The sequence below is a fragment of the Penicillium paradoxum genome (assembly GCF_028828445.1).
Source record: "Penicillium paradoxum strain IBT 22861 chromosome Unknown utg000005l_segment0_segment0, whole genome shotgun sequence".
NCBI classification, from domain to species: Eukaryota; Fungi; Ascomycota; class Eurotiomycetes; order Eurotiales; family Aspergillaceae; genus Penicillium; species Penicillium paradoxum.
The window spans coordinates 3900613-3920285 of NW_026643183.1; the positions used below are offsets into that span (position 1 = coordinate 3900613).

Consider the following 19673-nt stretch of genomic DNA (forward strand, 5'->3'; position numbering starts at 1 on the left):
GGATAATAATTATCAGATAGCGTCACTTTACTGGGTCGGTTCGTAGCTATTCGTACCTCATCGCTTAGCAATGGCCACGCATCCGCCATGGCTGAAAAAATCTTTAGAACATAAAAGATGCAATCTGCACTTGAGTTCAGCACAGAGAACATATACAAGACGTTGAACAAGGATCATGGGCGCATCAGAGGCTCCTGGCAAGAGCGATGAGGCCATGCCACACGATCCGGGGCCGACCAGCATAGATGAAGAAATCTTCGATCTCGAAAAGCTAGGAAGAGAACGCCCAAAATGCTTCCAAAGCGCCTGGACTGAAATATCATTTTGTCTCTCAATTTTCATGTCCCAAATCCTTGCAGTAAGTCGTTAACGATGGTCCTACGCCATGCGGCAAAATTCTGACATTTGATCAGGAATACTACATCTCAGGCTCAAATGTTCTCCTTCCAACGCTCGTCAAAGAGCTCGACCTCCCCGAAGCCTCTGCAATATGGCCGTCTACCGCATTATCGCTGGTCGTCACCTCGACGCTCCTCATTTTCGGTAGGCTGACTGACATGTTCGGCGGATATCTCATCTACAGCGGGGGCGCTATCTGGCTCACCATATCCTCGATTCTATGCGGTGTCTCGCAGACATGGCTGATGTTGATCATCTGCCGAGCGTTGCAGGGCTTTGCTCTAGCCGCGTTTCTGCCCTCTGGAATCATGGTTCTTGGCAGTACCTACAGACCGGGGCCCCGGAAGAACATCATCTTCAGTATCTACGGAGCATGTGCCGCACTGGGTTTCTTCGTCGGTATCTTCTTTTCCGGGCTTTGCGGTGAATATCTCACCTGGAGATGGTACTTCTTTTTCGGAGCGATCCTGTCGGCTATAACATCCGCGCTATCACTTTTCTCCATTCCGCGTGACTATTCTGAGACGAGGAATTTAGGCGTTCAGATGGATTGGCCTGGTGTCTGTCTTTCCATCCCGGCGGCAGTGCTCATTGTGTTCGCTATCGCGGACAGTTCATATGCCCCACAAGGATGGAGGACGCCATATATTCCTCTTTTCCTTGCTCTTGGGCTGATTTGCCTCGGAGGCATGGTTTATGTGGAAGGATGGGTCGTGAAGAATCCCCTGCTCCCTGGTGATATTTTCCGACTTAAGTATATGCTACCTCTCACGATCGCGTTGTTCTTCCTATACGGCACATTGGGCATATTCCTCCTATATGCGGTTCTTTAGTAAGTCATGCACTGTGGCCTGGACCGGACCGTGCTTAGTACTAACCACATCGATAGCATGTCCGAGTTCATGGGTGCTTCTCCGATGCAAATCGTGGCATGGGCTGTGCCTATGGGAGTTGGTGGTCTCATCCTCTCAGTTGGAGGAGGGATGATCTTCCACAAAGTCCCGGGAACAATCCTGATGTTGATATCATGCCTCGGCTACGTGGGATCTGGATTATTCTTCGCCGTTATCCCTCTTGGTGGCAACTACTGGGCTTTCGTGTTCCCGGCGATGATATGCGGCACCGTCGGCATTGACATTAGCTTCAATGTCGCCAATGTCTTCATCACAACAAATTTGCCAAAAGCAAGACAAGGCCTTGCGGGTGCGTTGATCAACTGCACCTTGCACATGGGAATTGCTGTCTTGCTTGGTTTTGCCGATATTGTTCACACGCAGACGTCCAACTTGGGTCCTCGACGTAGCTACAAAGCTGTCTTTTGGTACCAAACTGGATTGGCTATATTTGGATTTTTGATTGTCCTTTTCTTCGTGCGGATCCGGGAGGCCAAGAGTGAGCTTACGCTGGACGAAAGGGAAGCATTGGCAGCCGAGGAAAATGGCAGAACGGGGGATGTCTGAAGCGTTTGGTACCCCTTTTATTTAGAAGCCCACAAAAATAATGGTCCCTTGTGACATGTAATATAATGCTGGAATAGCAGATACCTCAAGGTACATATGCAACTGAATATGATTTCAAGACAGCGATTTTCTGTACTCCGTACGGAGTACTAAAAAGAATTTAAGAATAACTCATTTACTCGCTTACATTACAGCTCGTGGTCTGAAACGATGGCATATAGAGATATATGTCACCAAGCTTCCTAGATCTTGATCTTCGGACTCCGTGACCCATGTCCGATGTTAGGTATGTATCCCAGTCGCCATGCATCATATTGGGCACCGCAGTCTGATTTGATTGGCCTTGCAAAGGTCGTCTTTGATTGGCTTTCTCGGATCCACAATCACATGCGTGTCCCTGGAACGGTCACATGATCTAACCTGCTCCCGGGGTCTTGGCATGCACGGCTCCGGGATGAGTGCCGATGTGATACTTGATGTTTTCACATCCGGGTATATGACCCTGGTCATCCAATTGCTATTCTCTGGACCTAGAAGCAAGGAGCAAAATGACCCCTTTGGATTCTGGATGACGATTGAGATATACGACAATGGCAGTCACAACCATTCCCCTCGAACCCCTCATATCAACGGCACGTGCGGAGACGAGTCACGCCGGCGCAGCCACTCGAGATCCTCACCCCGACCGACTACAACCCGAGAAGAAAACGATTTCGAAGATGAAAGGCGACGACGATAACGATTTGCTAGTCATGCATTCCCCTGGGAGCGATCAAAGACTAGCTGGGGAAAAGCAACCCTCGACCGGCATTCATTTCCTGACCGCAGAACACCCGCTTTTTCCGCCTATGCCGTCATATGGTACTCCTTCTGTGGTGCGCAGAATCCAACACTCCGCGCTCGTTGTCGCGTCGTTCGTTCTCTCGCTGTTATTTTTGGCAGTCATTTTTGTCGGGGCCGTGCTGCGCACAGCCGGAGTCGCAATTTCAGAAGCTCATTCGCGATGGAATGGGCAAAATCCAGATACCAGGAGGGTATTTTATACCGAGGAACAAGCACGCCGGAAAGCGAGGGCCGATGCCGATCGTAGATGGGCTTTGCGCCAACAGAAAAGAGATATGGACGAAGAACAAGGGCCAGAAGAATCCCAAGAATGCCCATCGTTAGAAGGAGGCAAGGATCCTGTGGTTGCTGATGTTGCATACTATGCTCGGCGAGTTGGTCTTGATGTGGAAACTTTCCGTGTCCAAACAGAGGACGGTTTCATTATTACACTGTGGCATGTCTACAATCCTCAGGAGTATGCGGCATTGTCTCCAGAAGAAAGACGGGAGCGTGGGCCTGATGTTTTCACCAAACCGAAAATACCGAATACGTCTCGTCCACAGTCGAATCGTCGATACCCTGTTCTTCTAGTTCATGGGCTGCTGCAAAGTGCTGGCGCATTCTGCACGAACGACGAGGATAGCCTGGCGTTCTACCTCTGCAAGGCAGGCTATGATGTCTGGTTAGGGAACAACCGCTGCGGTTCACACCCAGAGCATACCAGTTTATCGACTAATGACCCTCGTATGTGGTCTTGGGATATTCGACATCTCGGAACCCTGGACCTTGCAGCTCTCACTTCGCGTGTGCTCTATGAGACTGGGTTCGAGAAGCTGGGTCTTGTGTGCCATTCCCAAGGAACTACGCAGACCTTTGTCGCTCTAGCCAAGGAACAGCGTCCTGAGTTGGGTCGATATATCTCGGTTTTCTGTGCACTTGCTCCGGCTGCGTATGCCGGTCCACTTGTGAGCAGGCCATATTTCCGATTCATGGGTCTTCTTTCTCCGGCAATGTTCCGACTCGTCTTTGGTATCCATTCCTTCATCCCTCTCATGATGACCGCCCGTCGTCTGCTTCCGCCTAAGATATATGGGACTATGGCATACTGGGTGTTCTCATTTTTATTCGACTGGTCTGACACGCGCTGGGAGCGTGATCTCCGCCACCGAATGTTCCAATTCGCCCCTGTATACGTTAGTGCCGAGTCGATGCGTTGGTGGCTCGGAAGCGAGGGCTTCGCCAAACACAAATGCATTCTGTCTACTGACAACGAGCTCTTGCTTGAGGCAAATGTGAGCCCCGATAGACGCGACCCTGTTTCCGACCATGGCGATGATCCCCGAGATGCATGCTTGGGTAATCCTACTTTAAGCCCGTGGTTTGGTCCGAGAACACCCCCGTTCGCATTTTGGATTGGAGGGTCGGATGCGCTTGTTGACGGTCGTCGGCTTCTCACCCGCTTTCATAGCGGCCGTGAGCCTCATGTGCGTCTCGTGCATTCAAAGGTTATAGAAGAATATGAGCACCTGGATGTCCTTTGGGCAATGGATGCTATCGAGCAGGTTGGCGTGGAAGTCAATCAGGTCATTTGGTCGACTATGCCTGAAGACGCACGTCAATCATGTCGTCGTCCTCGCGGTGTTAACCCAGACATGGTTGACACGAGCTAGGTCACTTATGCTATTCGAAATTTCTGTATATCTTATATGATAAATGACTTTCTGATCAAGAGTGCGCACTCCTGTTGGGGGTCTAAGAGTGGGACCGCTGAATGCATTTGGAAAATTTGCGTAGCAATATATGTACCCTAGGAACGCCCGGGCGTGTGCTCCGGCTGAAGAGTCTGAAGGTGACCTCGGGAGATTGATTGACTAAATTGCCGCTCCAGACACTATCATCACCCATATGTCGGGCTTAAGGGGTACATATGCTGGGCGATAATAGCGGTATTGCGAGTTTGACACAGGCAAGGGGTATTGCCAATCTTCCGAGGTTGGGAGATCGATGTGCACCTGGGATGTATGCAACCATCTCAAGAACAAATCAGCTCCGACGATCTGGCAATATTTGTTGATCACAGACTGTTCAAGATTAAATCCCTTCACCTTTTCCCTTCTCTTTTTCCAGCAGGAATAAAACACCCGAATCCAGGCCGGTCAAGTCAACGAATCGCCGTTTTTTACGACTCCTCGTGCGTCCCAAACACCTACACATTCCGATGTCAACCTCAATAGTGCCCGAGTACCTCAAAATATGCGAAATACAGAATCTTCGTCATCTTCGTTGCAAGATCCCCAGAAGTGTGCGTTGCCCCAGGCTTGTGCATGAGGTCCACGTAAGACACGTACGTCGACCTACCGAGCACTACGTCTACACCCCTAAGATTTGCATACCACAAAATGAGCCACGTAGATACGGAGTATTTACCATAATGCCATGTTTCCATTTCCAGTGCATAGGAAGGAATGAGCAGCCCCAGATACAAAGTTACTCGCCATGCTGGGTGGGTATGGTTGAAGCGATGATCGCGACCTCAACCCTGATTGGTACTCCTCGATCTTCAGGCTTGGCAAGAAATTCTGCAGCCCTAGGATCGAACGCTACGTCATCACATATAGATCACACGAAGATTGCGTAGACGCTGCAAGGAATCCTCAGGCAATAGTTCAGAATGGCTGAAAGAATTCGCCAACGGTGTTTTTGCTGTGCTTCCTTGACCGCACCCAAAAAGGGAAGATCTTCTAAGAAAATGATACATTTCTGTGGGATGAATTCTGTATACCCATCGATGCCGCTTGAGATGTCTTAAGATCCTATCTCGATTCTGCTAATGGCTAAACAGTTACTTATTGATGTACTATAAGCCGAGGAATATGATGATATCTATTCAGATCCTGATGAAGGTGGTTCGATTTATGAATATAGTACGGAGTATATACATGTAGCTTTCATCTCTTGTTCCTTGAGAGGAATAGCTTGATTTAGAGGCAATACTCGCTTTTTAAATGCCATAGACCAGGTAACTGCAACCTTACTAGGGTATTTGATGCTCGAGTATGAAGTACTCTGTACGGAGTAGAAAATGCTCCCTGTGTAGGCGAATGGACAGTTTCCATGACGTTGCCCCGGTGGAAAGGGGATCGGAGCCAAGCGACATGTGAAATAAAATACTCCAAATCTGTTGATCTTCAAATAAACAATAGATGGCTGCTTTGTTCCTAGATGTGGTAACGTTATATGCATGACATAGTGGCGACCCCCTTGCGTAAAACAGACCGCCTCTAAGTATGTCGCCGATCTAACAATAAATCCGCATATAGCATTTTGTTGTTGAACCTCTCGGCCATAAATGAGAAGATTTCCATGCGAGATGATTGAATATCCCAGAGTTAGTCGCGATTTTTCGTTCCTGTGACCATGAGACCCCCCACCGCCGAACTCCGTTCTATCTGCGCCATTCCCACCGATCAGGGAAATTTAACAATTGCTTCCCCTGGAGATGTCGAGCCGAGCACCCGCCAGCATCTCCGGAACGCCTTGCATACCAGCATGGTGAAGGTCTGCCCGGCGAACACGTGGGCCGGTAGCTGCCATCTATCCAGCTGTCCCTATCCCGTTCTGGTGAACAACAAGCACCAAGCTGAGATCGAAAAGCTCAATGAGATTGTGGTGAAGGTTCTGGACGACATTGTTCCAAGATGGTGGAAGGATACCGCTGCAAAGTTTCCCGAGCGTATGCCTTTGCTTCCCTACGAGGAGAAGCTTCTCCGAGTACGCATTGCCCAATCCATGATAATGCAAATGCTAATTATATGCAGTGGCTGGATACACTAGGGACTGATATGCTACGGCCCTTCAAGGAGTGTCGTGGATCTTGGAGGCCGGATTTCCTTGTCGAAAAACACACAGATCAGGGTCGTGAGGGAGAGGAGTTCTTCCGCATTTGCGAGATCAATGCCCGTTTTACTTGGAACGGCTTCATGATGAGCGCGCTTGGTCAACAGGCTCTCTCCGACATGGGGGTATATCGTGAAGGAATATGCAGTGGGACAGACTCACAAAAGGTGAGTTTTATCAGGGGCGTGGCGATATGAATTATATCCCCGCTGATTGAGGATGGGGCTAACCAGTATGACAGATCACCGACGGCCTTCAAAATCTGTACAATCCCGACCTCCCGCTCTTCCTCCTCAGGGGCGAGGAGCATGGATATGACATTCATTTATATACCCATTATGCGCGAACAGTTCTCGATCAGCGCGTCCGGATGATCAAAGCTGATGATCTGAGATTGATTCCGCATCAGGGGTCACTAGGCGGCTACAAATTATGCTGCGTGGCCGATCCCAAAGATCTTTTCAAGACGCCAAAGATAAATTTCCTGGTCAACGAAGAAGGTGAACACCTTGAGGAGATTCACCAGATGGGACTGGAGCTGCAACAACGAGAAATCCACGCCTTTGATTACGAAATGCTCCAGCAAATCAGTTTGCGGTGTTTCAACGATATGCGTACTCTGCTTCTGGTCCACGATAAGCGGATGCTGGGGATTATGCTAGAGGAGGTTGATTCTCTCGTGGCCAGACAAGTCATCTCCCCCAGCGAAGCAGGTTTACTCCAGCAAGGAATCTGCCCCACGATTCTTCCCGGATCTCATCAAATGACCCAGTTCATTGAACAGTGTCGCCTCCACCCAAACCACAAGGATGAGTATATTCTCAAGGCTGTGAGAGATGGCAAAGGAGAAGGCATCGTCTTTGGAGATAACATGACTCATGAGTCATGGATGGATCGTCTCGAAGACCAGCGATCACCACATATATCCCCTCGTGGCGTCACCAGTATCGTCCAACGCAAGATCAGACAAGCCAAGTATGATGTTCTTCTTAGAGAGAACGAGGGGGTTCAGAACTTCCCCCTTATTGGAACTTATCATGTTGTTAAGGGGCAGTTCTTAGGTCTTGGGGTTTGGCGGAGCAGTCCGGATGCGGTGTGTGCGATTAGCTATGGCGGGGCTTGGATGTGCTCTGTGAAGCAGACAGATCCCTGATTTCTTTTGACTGCAATGAATTGAAGTTGATCATAAATGCACATGTTATGTCTTAGTAATGTCTATTTCCAAATGCGAGTACCTTACACTCAAAGGCAACAGTCAGTCAAACACTGAATGTTAGATAGCAATGAGCGGTGTTAAGAGCAGTTTAAAATTAGGTATGTTTAGTTAGCAAATTCGATTTGAATTGAGAACCGCCCCCTGAGCGCTTTACACCTTCGTGCTCAATGGGCAAAAAGCGGCAAAGGGTGAGCACTAAAGCGGAAAGTGAAACCCATCTCGAGTGGTATAAAATCCGGTGTAGATATATCTACGTAGATATATGTAGAGATCTTTGACCAACCTAATTACTGCTGTAGACCTACGTATTTTAGTGGGACACGGTCATAGGTGCAAGCGATATCCGTCTGCGAACCAGCAAATGCCATTATAGTATGTTGCGTGCCGGATGGTAGAAGGAAACCGATGGGTAATCTGTAGAATGAGAGTTGGCTATTCCTCTCGTCTCTTACGCCGTACTCCGTACAGAGTACCTGGGTACCTACAGAAGACTTGAACAGTGGACACGTATCCCGCTTACATTACATAGTCAGATCACACCGCTAGGTATTTTGTACCTGGAGCCCCTCTACTTCGTACAGTACGGAGTACATATGCACCTCCATTTACCATTGCCCTTGCCCTAATACCCGTTCGGGACAGGTACATCGGTACCTATACCTGTCAGGTAGACCTGCCTCGGACTTCCATGACACTAGAAGCGGATGACAAGATATCAGTTTTTCTGAAAACAAAAAGCCTGCCTTCTCATGAGTAAGCTTGGAATGCGCAATTCTCCCATAATCGAGCTATTCACTCTGAAAAACTCCCTTTCAGCTATAACGAGTGGCATCCCAAGTCGATCTAAGCTCAGTCCCACTTCTCCCACTAACCCCGCAATCCCCCAGATTCGTGTGGGACCGGGCTAAATCTTCCGGACTCCACCATAACATTCCACTTTGATCGGGTTGCCATTGAGTCCTCCTATACACGGCAATAGCAGGAAATAGACACAAAGTCACAAATAACGTCATATACTAGTTTAACCGCGTCCCTATGTCAACCTCCAGGGGAGCTAACCTATGATCGAGCGATGAATCCGGGCCCCTGTCTGTGTGTCACGATGTACACGGCCGTGAGTAATTGAGGGCACACATATACTTAGATGGCCCTAATATAAAAGTATTCATGTACTTTTGCGCCATCTGTGACGCCAAACCTAGCCAATAGTAGCCAGTCAAGGCCAGTCAAGACCCCTTTGACACAGAGAGAATGTGGGGAAGAGGGCTACTTGGTTATGCGCCACCGTCATGATTGACTAGCACTGCCCATTATCAATTGTAGACACTATTATTATTGCCGTCAACAGCGCTAGGGTGATATAGAAAGTGCCCAAGCATCCAATGCTTCCAAGGGTCTCGCAGGGAAGATGTACTGAGACGTAAACATCGCAGTCCATGGAACCGACCAAGTCAACCCAAATCATCCACAAAACGTCAGATCCAGACCTCGTAGACTGTGACCTGGCACATGGATCTTGAAACTCAGCCGACGACTGTCTGACGCATCGCAACCATTGGCTTGCCACCCAACAGGGGTGCCTTGGATGTCACCCTTCGCTCAGTCTTGACTGACTCTTAACCCCGCCTTAAGTCAGATGACGGCCATGTATATAAGCCCTTTTAAGCATCCTGTGTCCCCTTGATGGTGTATCCTACTGTATTCTACTCCCCAAAGAACCTCTCCTCTCCTTCAACTTCCATCAGTCTGGCTCCATAAACTTGATCTTTTCATCAGCACTTCATCCCACACACTACATTCAAGATGTCGGCACCTATGGGACCCATTCTCCAGCAACTGCAGACACTCCCTGCACGCTCGAGACAGGGTCTGAACAACCTGCGCCAACGTCTTTTCCAACAGGGTATGTCCTTCCTTCTTCTCCTCCGACCGTCTCATCGACTTCTCCCTTGACAGTCATGTAGCTAACACCACGTACAGGAGAGAGACAGCCCAAAGAAAGCAACTTCCTACGCACTTCCTTCAGCGTCCACCGTCCTGTCTGGGTCACTGCCAGTGGCGGTCTATACACCAGCATGGCAGCCGTGTACCTCACCATGCGATACATGAGACGCATTGCTCGGTAAATGAGTCGACCAGCTGCTCCTGCTGCTGCTGAGACTTGACTTGAGTGGACTGTTTGATTCTACAATCACCACATGCATACTTTCTACTACACTTCGCATACATACCCCTTTATCACTTATCACCATGTGTCTACCGAGCACAGCTGTGTCTGATCGGTAGTCCTGTGTGACTGGAGGACCGTTTATGTCCCGGGCTGGGCCTTTTGTTTCTTTTGTTTGGTCGGTCATTTGCATCTTCGCCATAGAATGGCAAGACAGACCTGGCGTTTTTGCTTTTTGGGCTATTTTACCCATCCTACCTATATGATCACAATGAATATCTTTACAAGTAATCTCTGATCAGCATCGTGTAGTAAACATAAATCGTGATCCGTGACTTGAGCTAAGCTTTCTATCTTGGCCTCGCAACTTAATGCCCTACATAATGTGATAATCAGAATGACATCGCTCAGCCGAAAATGCCGGTGATGATCATAGCGGTTTAAGAGCGCGCGGTAATGATGACTGCATGAACAAACTGGGCAAAAAGGGCGATAATAGACTCGGGCCCAGCCATGGAGCGATACGCTCCCTCAAACCTCAAACCAGGGGCTAGTAAACAAAGCAAAGGAGCCTGGGACATGCTCGGGTATACTCCGTACGGAGTAAAACATTGTAGTACATACTGTATGAATACCCAATGTGTTTTCCCCCTCCCCAACCTTCGAGGTTATGTACCAGTACAAGGCACCCAAGTCCCTCGAAGTACTTCCATAGTGAAGTGAGAAATGACAGATCCACTCGGCTGAAGAATCCACCCCCAGAATCCGCGATTACTCCACTCCGCCATCGCCCAAAGGAATCAGGAGCGCGCTCGGTCCCTCACTTCCACCATATTCGATACGCGATACCTCAGGCAGACACCCTTGTAAACAACATATTGGCCTATCATATCTTGCCTGGGTATTTGGGCGTCGTAACTGCGCTGGGATTAGCCTGTAGGATGATCTCATTGCTGATGGGTGCATGCGTTAGTTTCTGTCTAGGGGCTTGGCGACCCCGCGTTTCTGTTGCTTTGGAATCCCCTTCGGATGGTTCGATGGAATGTAGGTGAGTGTCTGCTCATATCGGTATTAAGACTGGATAAGTTGAAGGCATGGCCTGACTTTTGTGCGAGATATATGAGGAGAGGACAGGGGATCGTGGGAGTGTAGTTCCCTCCGGATTTAAATTTGGCAAAAGACCGTGTGCTGGCAGCGCTGGGAAAAAACAATGTATGATTGGTTCATCATGCCGTCGGTGAAATCAATAAATTAGGTGCCTAGTACACGGTATTGTCGAAAGGAGAAAGCGTGTCTAGCCTGGCTAGGAATTGAGAACTGAGCTGTTAGTGCTGAGGGAAAACTCATCATAGAGTAGAAGGATAGACTCGGGTCCCTTATTGTGATTGAACTATATAGTACTAACATGATCTGTCTCACGGAGTACATGTAGGGAGAATGGTTCCAAGTCACGGGGCAACGCTCTTCCGCCAAGCTTTCCTTTTAACCTCCGGTGGGGTCAACCTTAACTGTCAATCCAGTCCCCTTTTTCTTGCTTTATGCCGGGCCTATACGGAGTACACTTGCTGAGAATACTCTATTGGCTATGATAAGAATGACTGTCCCACCTTTGTTCGATATTTTTTGCTCCCGGCCATCCCTCATTTCTTCCGTGAACGCACCACTTGGGGTTCTACGCCAGTCATTATTTGTCAAGTTTATATTCTCCATGTCACTACGAGTTACTGGCCACTCGGGCCAGTTCCCGGCCACTAGAGTTCTTATCCGATCTCGAAGGTAGCAAGATGGCTTTTCCGCCCTCTGGCCGGCCCTCTCTTTTCCCCTCTCGGACCTGGATCATTATCGAGAAGCTCTCGGAGCATGTATCCCAGAGGACGCGGAAGCTGAACGATGATGCTAGTAGGCCTTCATTCACAGCTGCTAAGCTTATTTCCCGCCGTTCAGATGACCCGACTAAGCTAAGTTTCATGCGGATTTGTCTTCAGGTACCTATCATCGGCACACAAGTCAGGACCTCCTGAGTTCGAGCCAGCCAGGCTGCCCCGCCTTGTGCGCATCCCGAGCTACTAGCATTAAAGACTCTACGGTGGATGAACGGCAATGTCGTCCTTGGTCTTCTTTGTTGGGCGGAACGTGTGCAAGACCAAGATAGTATCGTTCCTGGTGGATATATTACCCACTTGTCTGGGTAAATGGCCACATATGGCCTCCTCTAAGATCATCTTTGACGAATCCACTGGAGAGATGTACGTATGCACTATTTATTCTCACGGCGTGCAATTTGACCGGCCGATTGTCTCAAGGCATATCTTGGGATTTCGCCGTGTGTGCCTCGTTGATCCTAACGATGAATGGTCTAATAGAAACTGTCTCCTGTACGACTTGGCTATAGCACCATCTAGGCCGGATCGGTACCTCGACACCGCTGGGTGAACTTCGTGAAGAGGACAACTTGCAATCACAATAACGTTTGATGCTACTTTGCGCTGCTTTTTTTTCTCCGTCTTTCAGCCCGACATGGTATTCTCGGTCGAGGGAAGAGTACTCCGTCTAGATCCAAAGATCCGCCCTTCAGAATACTCGGCCTGGGAAGCTTTTTCATCAACGCTTCGTCCTGATCCGACGTTTGAACACGGACAAACTTATAAAATGTTTTTGTACGAGGCGAATTGATTGCTACTGGGGGAGGAGTCATTTACAATTTCACTGCACTTTCAACATGATCATCGCTTCGCACAATGCAAACAGGTGGATCCCAACGCGGGCCTCCAGAATATATATATCTCCAGGCCGACCATTGCGTCTTATCACCTACCTCACATATCACTTACTTGCTGGCAGATGAAGTGACTCACGACATAGAAGACTGTTCGATTGGCCGGATTTCCTAAAAAATATCAGATTGGCTAGCATGCTGTTGTTGCTGGCGAAAGTGGTCCAAGCAACATTCCTTCCCAAAATGGAACTTAGTTCGGCATTATGCGGTTTCTTCCATCAACCAGCCAAGTGGCCGAGCAGTAACTCAGCCATCACATCTTCCTTGGTCTAGTGGTGATGATTTCCGCTTGTCATTAACACCGATAAGCGCGGGAGACCGGGGTTCGATTCCCCGAGGGAGAGATTTCTTTTTTTGCCTTCCAGGAGGTTGCTCCGCTGGATTTAAATTAAACCAACATCATCTGAGCACCAGGAATGATTGTTGCACAGGACTGGAGAGGTGCAGGTGTTGTCGCCGTCCTTGATGCGATATGACTACTTGCTTTTTCATCTGTCTCTCTAGTGACAGCACGCGGTCTCAACTGGACATTAAGGTGATTTGCGCATAATCTCACGCACGTTGCGCAATATCCACACATGATGAGTTCTTTAGGACAAAGTGCATGGAGGTTTCGGTTGAATGTCGGATTTCAATGCGAAGGCTTCAAACAATGCGAGTTGGATTTGCTTGTCTGAATTATCATTGTGAGGGTCAGTGTACGCTACTTTAACATCCATCTCGATGGGTAGATGTACCTGGGACTAACTACGCCACCATCGAATATTGCTTCTGTCGGGTCTTCCTCTGAGGTCAGATCTGGCGACACAGAAAATTGAAGGCCTTAGTGTACAAGAGTTTCTGTCTTTCTGGAGCAGTCATACCTAGATTAGTGTGTCTTACGAGAAGATGAGCCCCTTGCGCCTTAGGTCACAAGCTTACTTTCAGGCAAATCGCTCACCAGGTCACCAGGTCACCAGGTCGTGGTAAAAACTAGTAAGCATTTACTAGTAATAAATAGTAGCTTATAGGGGTTACCTAAGAGGGTTAAATTACCAATAAATTATATAGATGTACTGACTAGGTCACTAGGTCACTAGGTCATACCTGAGCTTTATAAAAATATTCGAACCATAAGTTACTAGTCATTACTATTACACTGAAAGTTACTAGTAACGACTATAGGAGGTACTTAGAAATCTAACCTAGTGACCTAGTGAAACGTGTATTTTATAGTAAAGATACTTTTAAAGTATAATTACTATAGATTATAAGGATTTTACTAATTTCTCTTAGATATAACTAGTAACTATTAAATTCTAGTATTTTATTACCTCGTATTATATTAGTATACTTTATAGGAATATATCTATAGGTAACTAAGAGAGACTAGAAGAGACTAAGGCTTAGGTAATAGTAATAACTAGTAGTAATTAGTAGATACCTAATTTAGTAGACTTATAATCTTATTACTTAGTCTATCTTAGGATATATAGTTATAAATATATTATATAGTAATTAATTAACTAGACTTTATAGGAAAAATAAACTAAATATAATATAGGGCTTTATAACTAATTACTATTAACTACTAAGAATAGATAGTAGCTAAAAATAAAGGCTATTTTTAAGAATAATTATTATATCTTACTAGTAGAAACTACTAAGATATAGTTATATATAGTAACTCTTAATTTTATTCTATATAATTAAATTATAGTTAAATCCTTAAAGTTCTTCTCTTTTAAGGCGTTATAGCTTCTTTAGCTACTTTACTCTTTTACGTTAAAACTCTACTTTCTCCTCTTTTATAGTCTACTATAGCTACTAAATATCTCTCTTACGAGACTAAGAATTATTAGCGATAGCTAGTAATAGTTAGTAACTACTAGTTAGAGTTAAGGTAGGATTAAATATACCTAAATCCTCTCTCGTAAATACTTACTCTTATTAATATATTACTAAGATAAAGACTAAGCGATAAGGTTAAAAAAGATTAGTAGGGTTAACTATTAATAATTAGTAGGAGTTAGTAAAAACTAGTAATTTATCTTACCTAGATCTATCTTAGAACTTAAATCTATTAGGCTTTAATATAGAGGGCTAGAAGGCTTAGGATCTACTAGAATTATTAGTAGTTAGTAATAGCTAATAGATACTAGTTATAATTAGATATATCTAGATTAATAATCTCGGAAGGGAGAGATTATAAACCTTAACTCTATCTCTACTAATCTCTATAAACTCGAGCCCTTTTTAGATTTATTAGTACTTAGGAGGGTATATTTAGGATTAAATTCTTAGAATCTATATTAAATTAGTAGATATATTTAGTAGTTATTAGTTATTACTATAAGGATATACCTAGATTAATATTATAGACTAAAGTATACTATCCCCGATCTCGAGGTTAACCTTAAGGTCGACCTTAACTACGATTATAAGTCGGAGTAGATAAACCTAAATATAATTAGTAACTACTAGTTATTATTAGTAGTAACTAGTTAGTAATCTTATCTTTTCTTAGTATTAATAGTTAAGGTATCCTAGCTAATATAAGGCTAATACTATATCTTCGATAAGTTAAAATTTCCTATATAGTCTTATTATTATATTTAAAAGTACTAAATTTTTATTAGTAATAGATAGTAATAATTAGCTATAGCTAGTAATAATTACTTATCTCTTAACTATACTTAGAAGAGATAACTAAATTCCTATTTCTTAATTAATATAAGTATATAAAGCCTCGGTAAGATTAGTAGTTACTAGGTATTTATAGAAACGACCGATAGGTATTAATAAATAGTAGTAATTAAGACTACTTATAATCTATCTAATTACTTTATACCTTATCTATTATTATACCTTAGGATTTTTATTATATTATAATATATTAAGTAGAGAATTAACCTCTACTTTACTTATAGTATATAGAATCTAGTTTATAATAATAAACGCTAATAATCCCCGGAAAAGCTTAGTAGTTCGTTTAAAGTAGACTAAGTAATAGATCGCGAGATACTATATATACTCTTACTAATCTATATTTTAATTAAGATATTAGTTAGCTAAGAAGCTACTAAGTCCTATAGATTATTAGTAATAACTAGTTAATACTAAAAGAGTTTAATAGTTACTATAAGCCTACTTTATATATATATCTATAATCACTACTTTAATACCGGTATAATAAATATAGGCCTAATAAAGCTCTTCTCTAGTTACTTCTTAAAGCTTCTAGAAAAGCGCTTTAAATAGAAGGTAATATATTTACGTAGAATCCTTATTAACGAAGGTATATATAAGGATAAATACTAACTAATAGTAATTAGTTAAGCTTAAAAATAACTAATAATAACTAGTACTTACTTCGATTAAGAGTTAGATCCTTTATTATAAATATAATCTCGAGAATTAGCCTAGTAACTCGTTTAAAGGTTATATTAATCTAGAACTAATATATATATATAAAAGTATATATTTAATCCTTTATAAAGTAGATAATTCGGAGATTAACCCTATTATTAAAAAAATCTTAGATCTAAATATCTTTAGGGTTCTTACGCCTTTTAATAAGGTAGTACTAGATAATACCTAGTAGTTATTATTAGTAGCTAGTTATAACTAGTAAAAATTAATAATTACTATTAAATCCTAGTCCTAGAGGATTTTATAAAATATACTCTTTTTTAATCTATATAGAGATCTTATTATAGTTTATAAGAGAAAGGTAAAGTTTAAAGAGATTAAGTATTTCTCTCTAATTTAGAAAGTCCTAGATAATCTTACTACGAATAAAGCGGTCTAGTTAAAATTTGTAAAATCTAGTTACTACTAATTTTATATATATACTATATATTAATATTAATAGCTATATCTTATATATTAATTAATAGGTTTTACTCTTAATTTAATTTAATAGCTTTATAAGAAGGGGGGAGGGTACTAATACTCTCCCTATAATATAAAAATAATAAATAGAGTTACTTAAAGATCTTATAGAATAATATAGGTAAAAATTATATTATAAGGGATAGTTTTAATTAGGCCTTTAGAGAGATAAATCGCTATTAACTAGTAGTTAGTAATAATTACTAATAGCTACTAATAGTAATTACTTATAATATTATATTATATATCTAGTAGGGTTTACTAGGAACTTATAGGCGCTCGTAGTAGTAACTAGTAACGGGGTAGATCTATTAACTAAAGTATAAAAATAATCTAGATCGGTAGTATATATATCTAGGATACTCTATATAAAATAGGATTTTCTATTATTCTATCGATAACCTAAGTATCTAAGAAACTAGTAATCCTAAGAGGTATTAGTATTATTAATTATAACTAAGTATTACTAGTTATAACTTATAATTCCTTATACTAATTTTATTATACTACTTAGGTACTATTACCTATATCTTATTATATACTTACGTTTTAGGTATTTATAATATTCCTATATCTAGATACGTCTAGTATCTACCTATCGTTACTAGATACGATTAGTAATAATTTTAATCTACTCTTCCTTAATAGTATATAGAAAGGACTAAGTTATTACTATATATAACTAGTTATTTCTAAGGGATATTATAGTCTTCTAGTAGCACTTAATACCCGAGTAGATAAACTATTTATATATATATAGTATATCTCTAAGAAATAGACTTAACTTCTTTTTTTACTATATTTATAAGTTATTAGTATTTAAGTCTTTCCTATAGAGTACGTCTTTATATAGATTACTAGCTACTACTAGTAAAAGATAGCTAATATTTATATAATAGGTAAAACCGGTAAGATTAGTATATAGAAACTTAGGAATATACTATATATAAAGTAGATATTATACCCGATTATAACTATTAATAATCTTATTAAATATCTTAAATCCCTTATTAATACTAGTTAGGATACTAGTAAGATTAGTAACCTCCGGTAAGGATATATAGATATCGGTAGTACTTAGTAGATAGTAATCTTTATCGTTAAGCTTCTTAGTAAACGTAATTTATACTAGATCGGAAGAAGGGATCTTATAATTTAAATCCTAGTTATTAAGTAGATTAGCTATAATAGGCTATTACTAAGGATTACTAGTTATAATAATAAAGTACTAGTTAATAATAATAATAATAAAGATAGTAAGATAGAGAATAGTAGAAGATATTAAAGATAGTAGATAATAGTAGAGGATAGTAGATAGAGAAGATACTAAGAAAAGATAGTAATAAGAGGAAGAAAATAATAAATTAGGCGGATTTAGATATAAGAGTTTATTACTAATAACTCTTAGTAATATCTAGTAGGATATAGTAAAACGCCTACTTTTTAGATCTTTTAAATATATATACTTAGATTAAGAAACTACTATAAGACTTATTATTATATTATTATATATAGGTTTTAGATAAATATAGTTTTATTAATATTATAGAAAAATATAATCTATCCTTTACTAGTTACTACTATTAAAAACTAGTAGTAACTAGATATTACTATTAAGATATTACCCCTTACGCCTTTAGTTTAGAGGCCTTTTATATATTTTAAGTAGAATAGCGGGGGGTAGTAGGGAGGGGTAGTAAGAGGGGTAGCTAGGGGGGTAGCTAGGGGGGTAGCTAGGGGGGTAGCTAGGGGGGTAGCTAGAGGGGTAGCCGGGGGGTAGCTAAGGGGGTAGCCGGGGGGTAGTAGGGGGGTAGCGGGGGGGGTAGCGGGGGGCGTAGCGGGGAGAGGAAGAGGGGGTCTATTAATTATTAGTAGTAATTAATAGTAGGAAGTAGTAAAACGAACTCACTAATCTCCCTAGGAGGCGGTAAAGGCCTCCGTAGTCTTCTTCTTATTAGCGGTTTTACTAGTAACCACTAGTTCTACCTAAGGTTTATCGGTAGACTCCGATTCCTTATCCTTATTATTATTATCCTCCTTATTAGAGGCGTTACCTTAGATACTATTACTAAATTTTATAGTTAGTAAATATTAGTAGTAACTAATAGGATCTAGTAAAACCTATAAAAGAGTACTAAGTTACTAATCTCCGATAATATAGAGACCGAAATAAGGATTTTTACCCTAATTAGATATTAGTAACTAGTAAAAAATAGTAAAAAATAGTAAATATAGGGCTTATATAATATATATTAGTAATATACTTACGGATAGTAGAAGCGGCCGAACGGTACTATTTTCTACTATTTATAGTTTTCTTACTACTAGTAATTACTATTAGTAACTAGATATAAATAGCTTAATTTTTAGAATAGAGGGTATTACTTATAGGGCGTAAATATAATAGGGATAGTTAGTTACGTAGCGGGGGATTACCTACTAGTAATTACTAGTAATAATTAGCTAAATTTAAAAATAACTAGTATTTAATTATTAAATACTTACTACTACTTTAGTAAAAGGAAAGCGGGTAAACCGCCGATCTTAAATATAGTAATCGTAATTATAGATCTCCTTACGACTAGTAATTATTAGTAATAGATAGTTAGAAATAGTAATAGCTATATATATAATTTTATTCTATACTATCGCGATCTTATTAGTATATATAGCTACTTTATTTATAATACGAGTAGGCTTATCCTTATCGTTCTTATTCGGTTTCTTCCGATCGTCTAGACTAGATAATAATACTAACTATACCGAATATTTAAAAGGGGCTATTACTAGTAAAAACTAGTAAGTAATAGGAAAATATAGTAATATAAAAAAGATCGCTAGAGATAAAAATCGAAAAAAGGACTTCCGATTAGAATAGCTATAGGTTCTAGAAAAATTATTAATAATTATTAGTAAAAGCTAGTAAAAACTAATAGTTATTATAAAGCTTATATTATATCTACTATTAACCTAATATTACCCCGCTTAATATATTAGATTAATATAGGAAGTAATATAAATAGTATATCCTAATTAAATTAATAACTAGGAGTATAGATT

General features: G+C 41.9%; 5 protein-coding genes across 5 annotated transcripts; all 5 read left to right on the top strand.

Annotated features, from left to right (window-relative positions):
- Positions 1-175: 175 nt before the first annotated feature.
- N7457_006389 (putative MFS multidrug transporter) lies at positions 176-1859 on the top strand (the record flags this gene model as incomplete). The annotated part of the gene is made up of 3 exons (XM_057177433.1): positions 176-358; positions 414-1231; positions 1289-1859. The coding sequence occupies 3 exons, from the start codon at positions 176-178 to the stop codon at positions 1857-1859; spliced, it is 1572 nt and encodes a 523-aa protein (XP_057031735.1).
- Positions 1860-2449: 590 nt separating this feature from the next.
- Positions 2450-4354, top strand: N7457_006390 (putative ab-hydrolase associated lipase; the record flags this gene model as incomplete). Its single annotated transcript, XM_057177434.1, has 1 exon — positions 2450-4354. One exon carries the CDS (start codon positions 2450-2452, stop codon positions 4352-4354), a length of 1905 nt encoding a protein of 634 aa, XP_057031736.1.
- Positions 4355-6101: 1747 nt separating this feature from the next.
- Positions 6102-7734, top strand: N7457_006391 (uncharacterized protein; the record flags this gene model as incomplete). The annotated part of the gene is made up of 3 exons (XM_057177435.1): positions 6102-6455; positions 6503-6748; positions 6823-7734. The coding sequence occupies 3 exons, from the start codon at positions 6102-6104 to the stop codon at positions 7732-7734; spliced, it is 1512 nt and encodes a 503-aa protein (XP_057031737.1).
- Positions 7735-9600: 1866 nt separating this feature from the next.
- N7457_006392 (uncharacterized protein) lies at positions 9601-9923 on the top strand (the record flags this gene model as incomplete). Its single annotated transcript, XM_057177436.1, has 2 exons — positions 9601-9700; positions 9778-9923. 2 exons carry the CDS (start codon positions 9601-9603, stop codon positions 9921-9923), a joined length of 246 nt encoding a protein of 81 aa, XP_057031738.1.
- Positions 9924-11748: 1825 nt separating this feature from the next.
- Positions 11749-12034, top strand: N7457_006393 (uncharacterized protein; the record flags this gene model as incomplete). Its single annotated transcript, XM_057177437.1, has 2 exons — positions 11749-11949; positions 11972-12034. The coding sequence occupies 2 exons, from the start codon at positions 11749-11751 to the stop codon at positions 12032-12034; spliced, it is 264 nt and encodes an 87-aa protein (XP_057031739.1).
- Positions 12035-19673: the final 7639 nt, after the last annotated feature.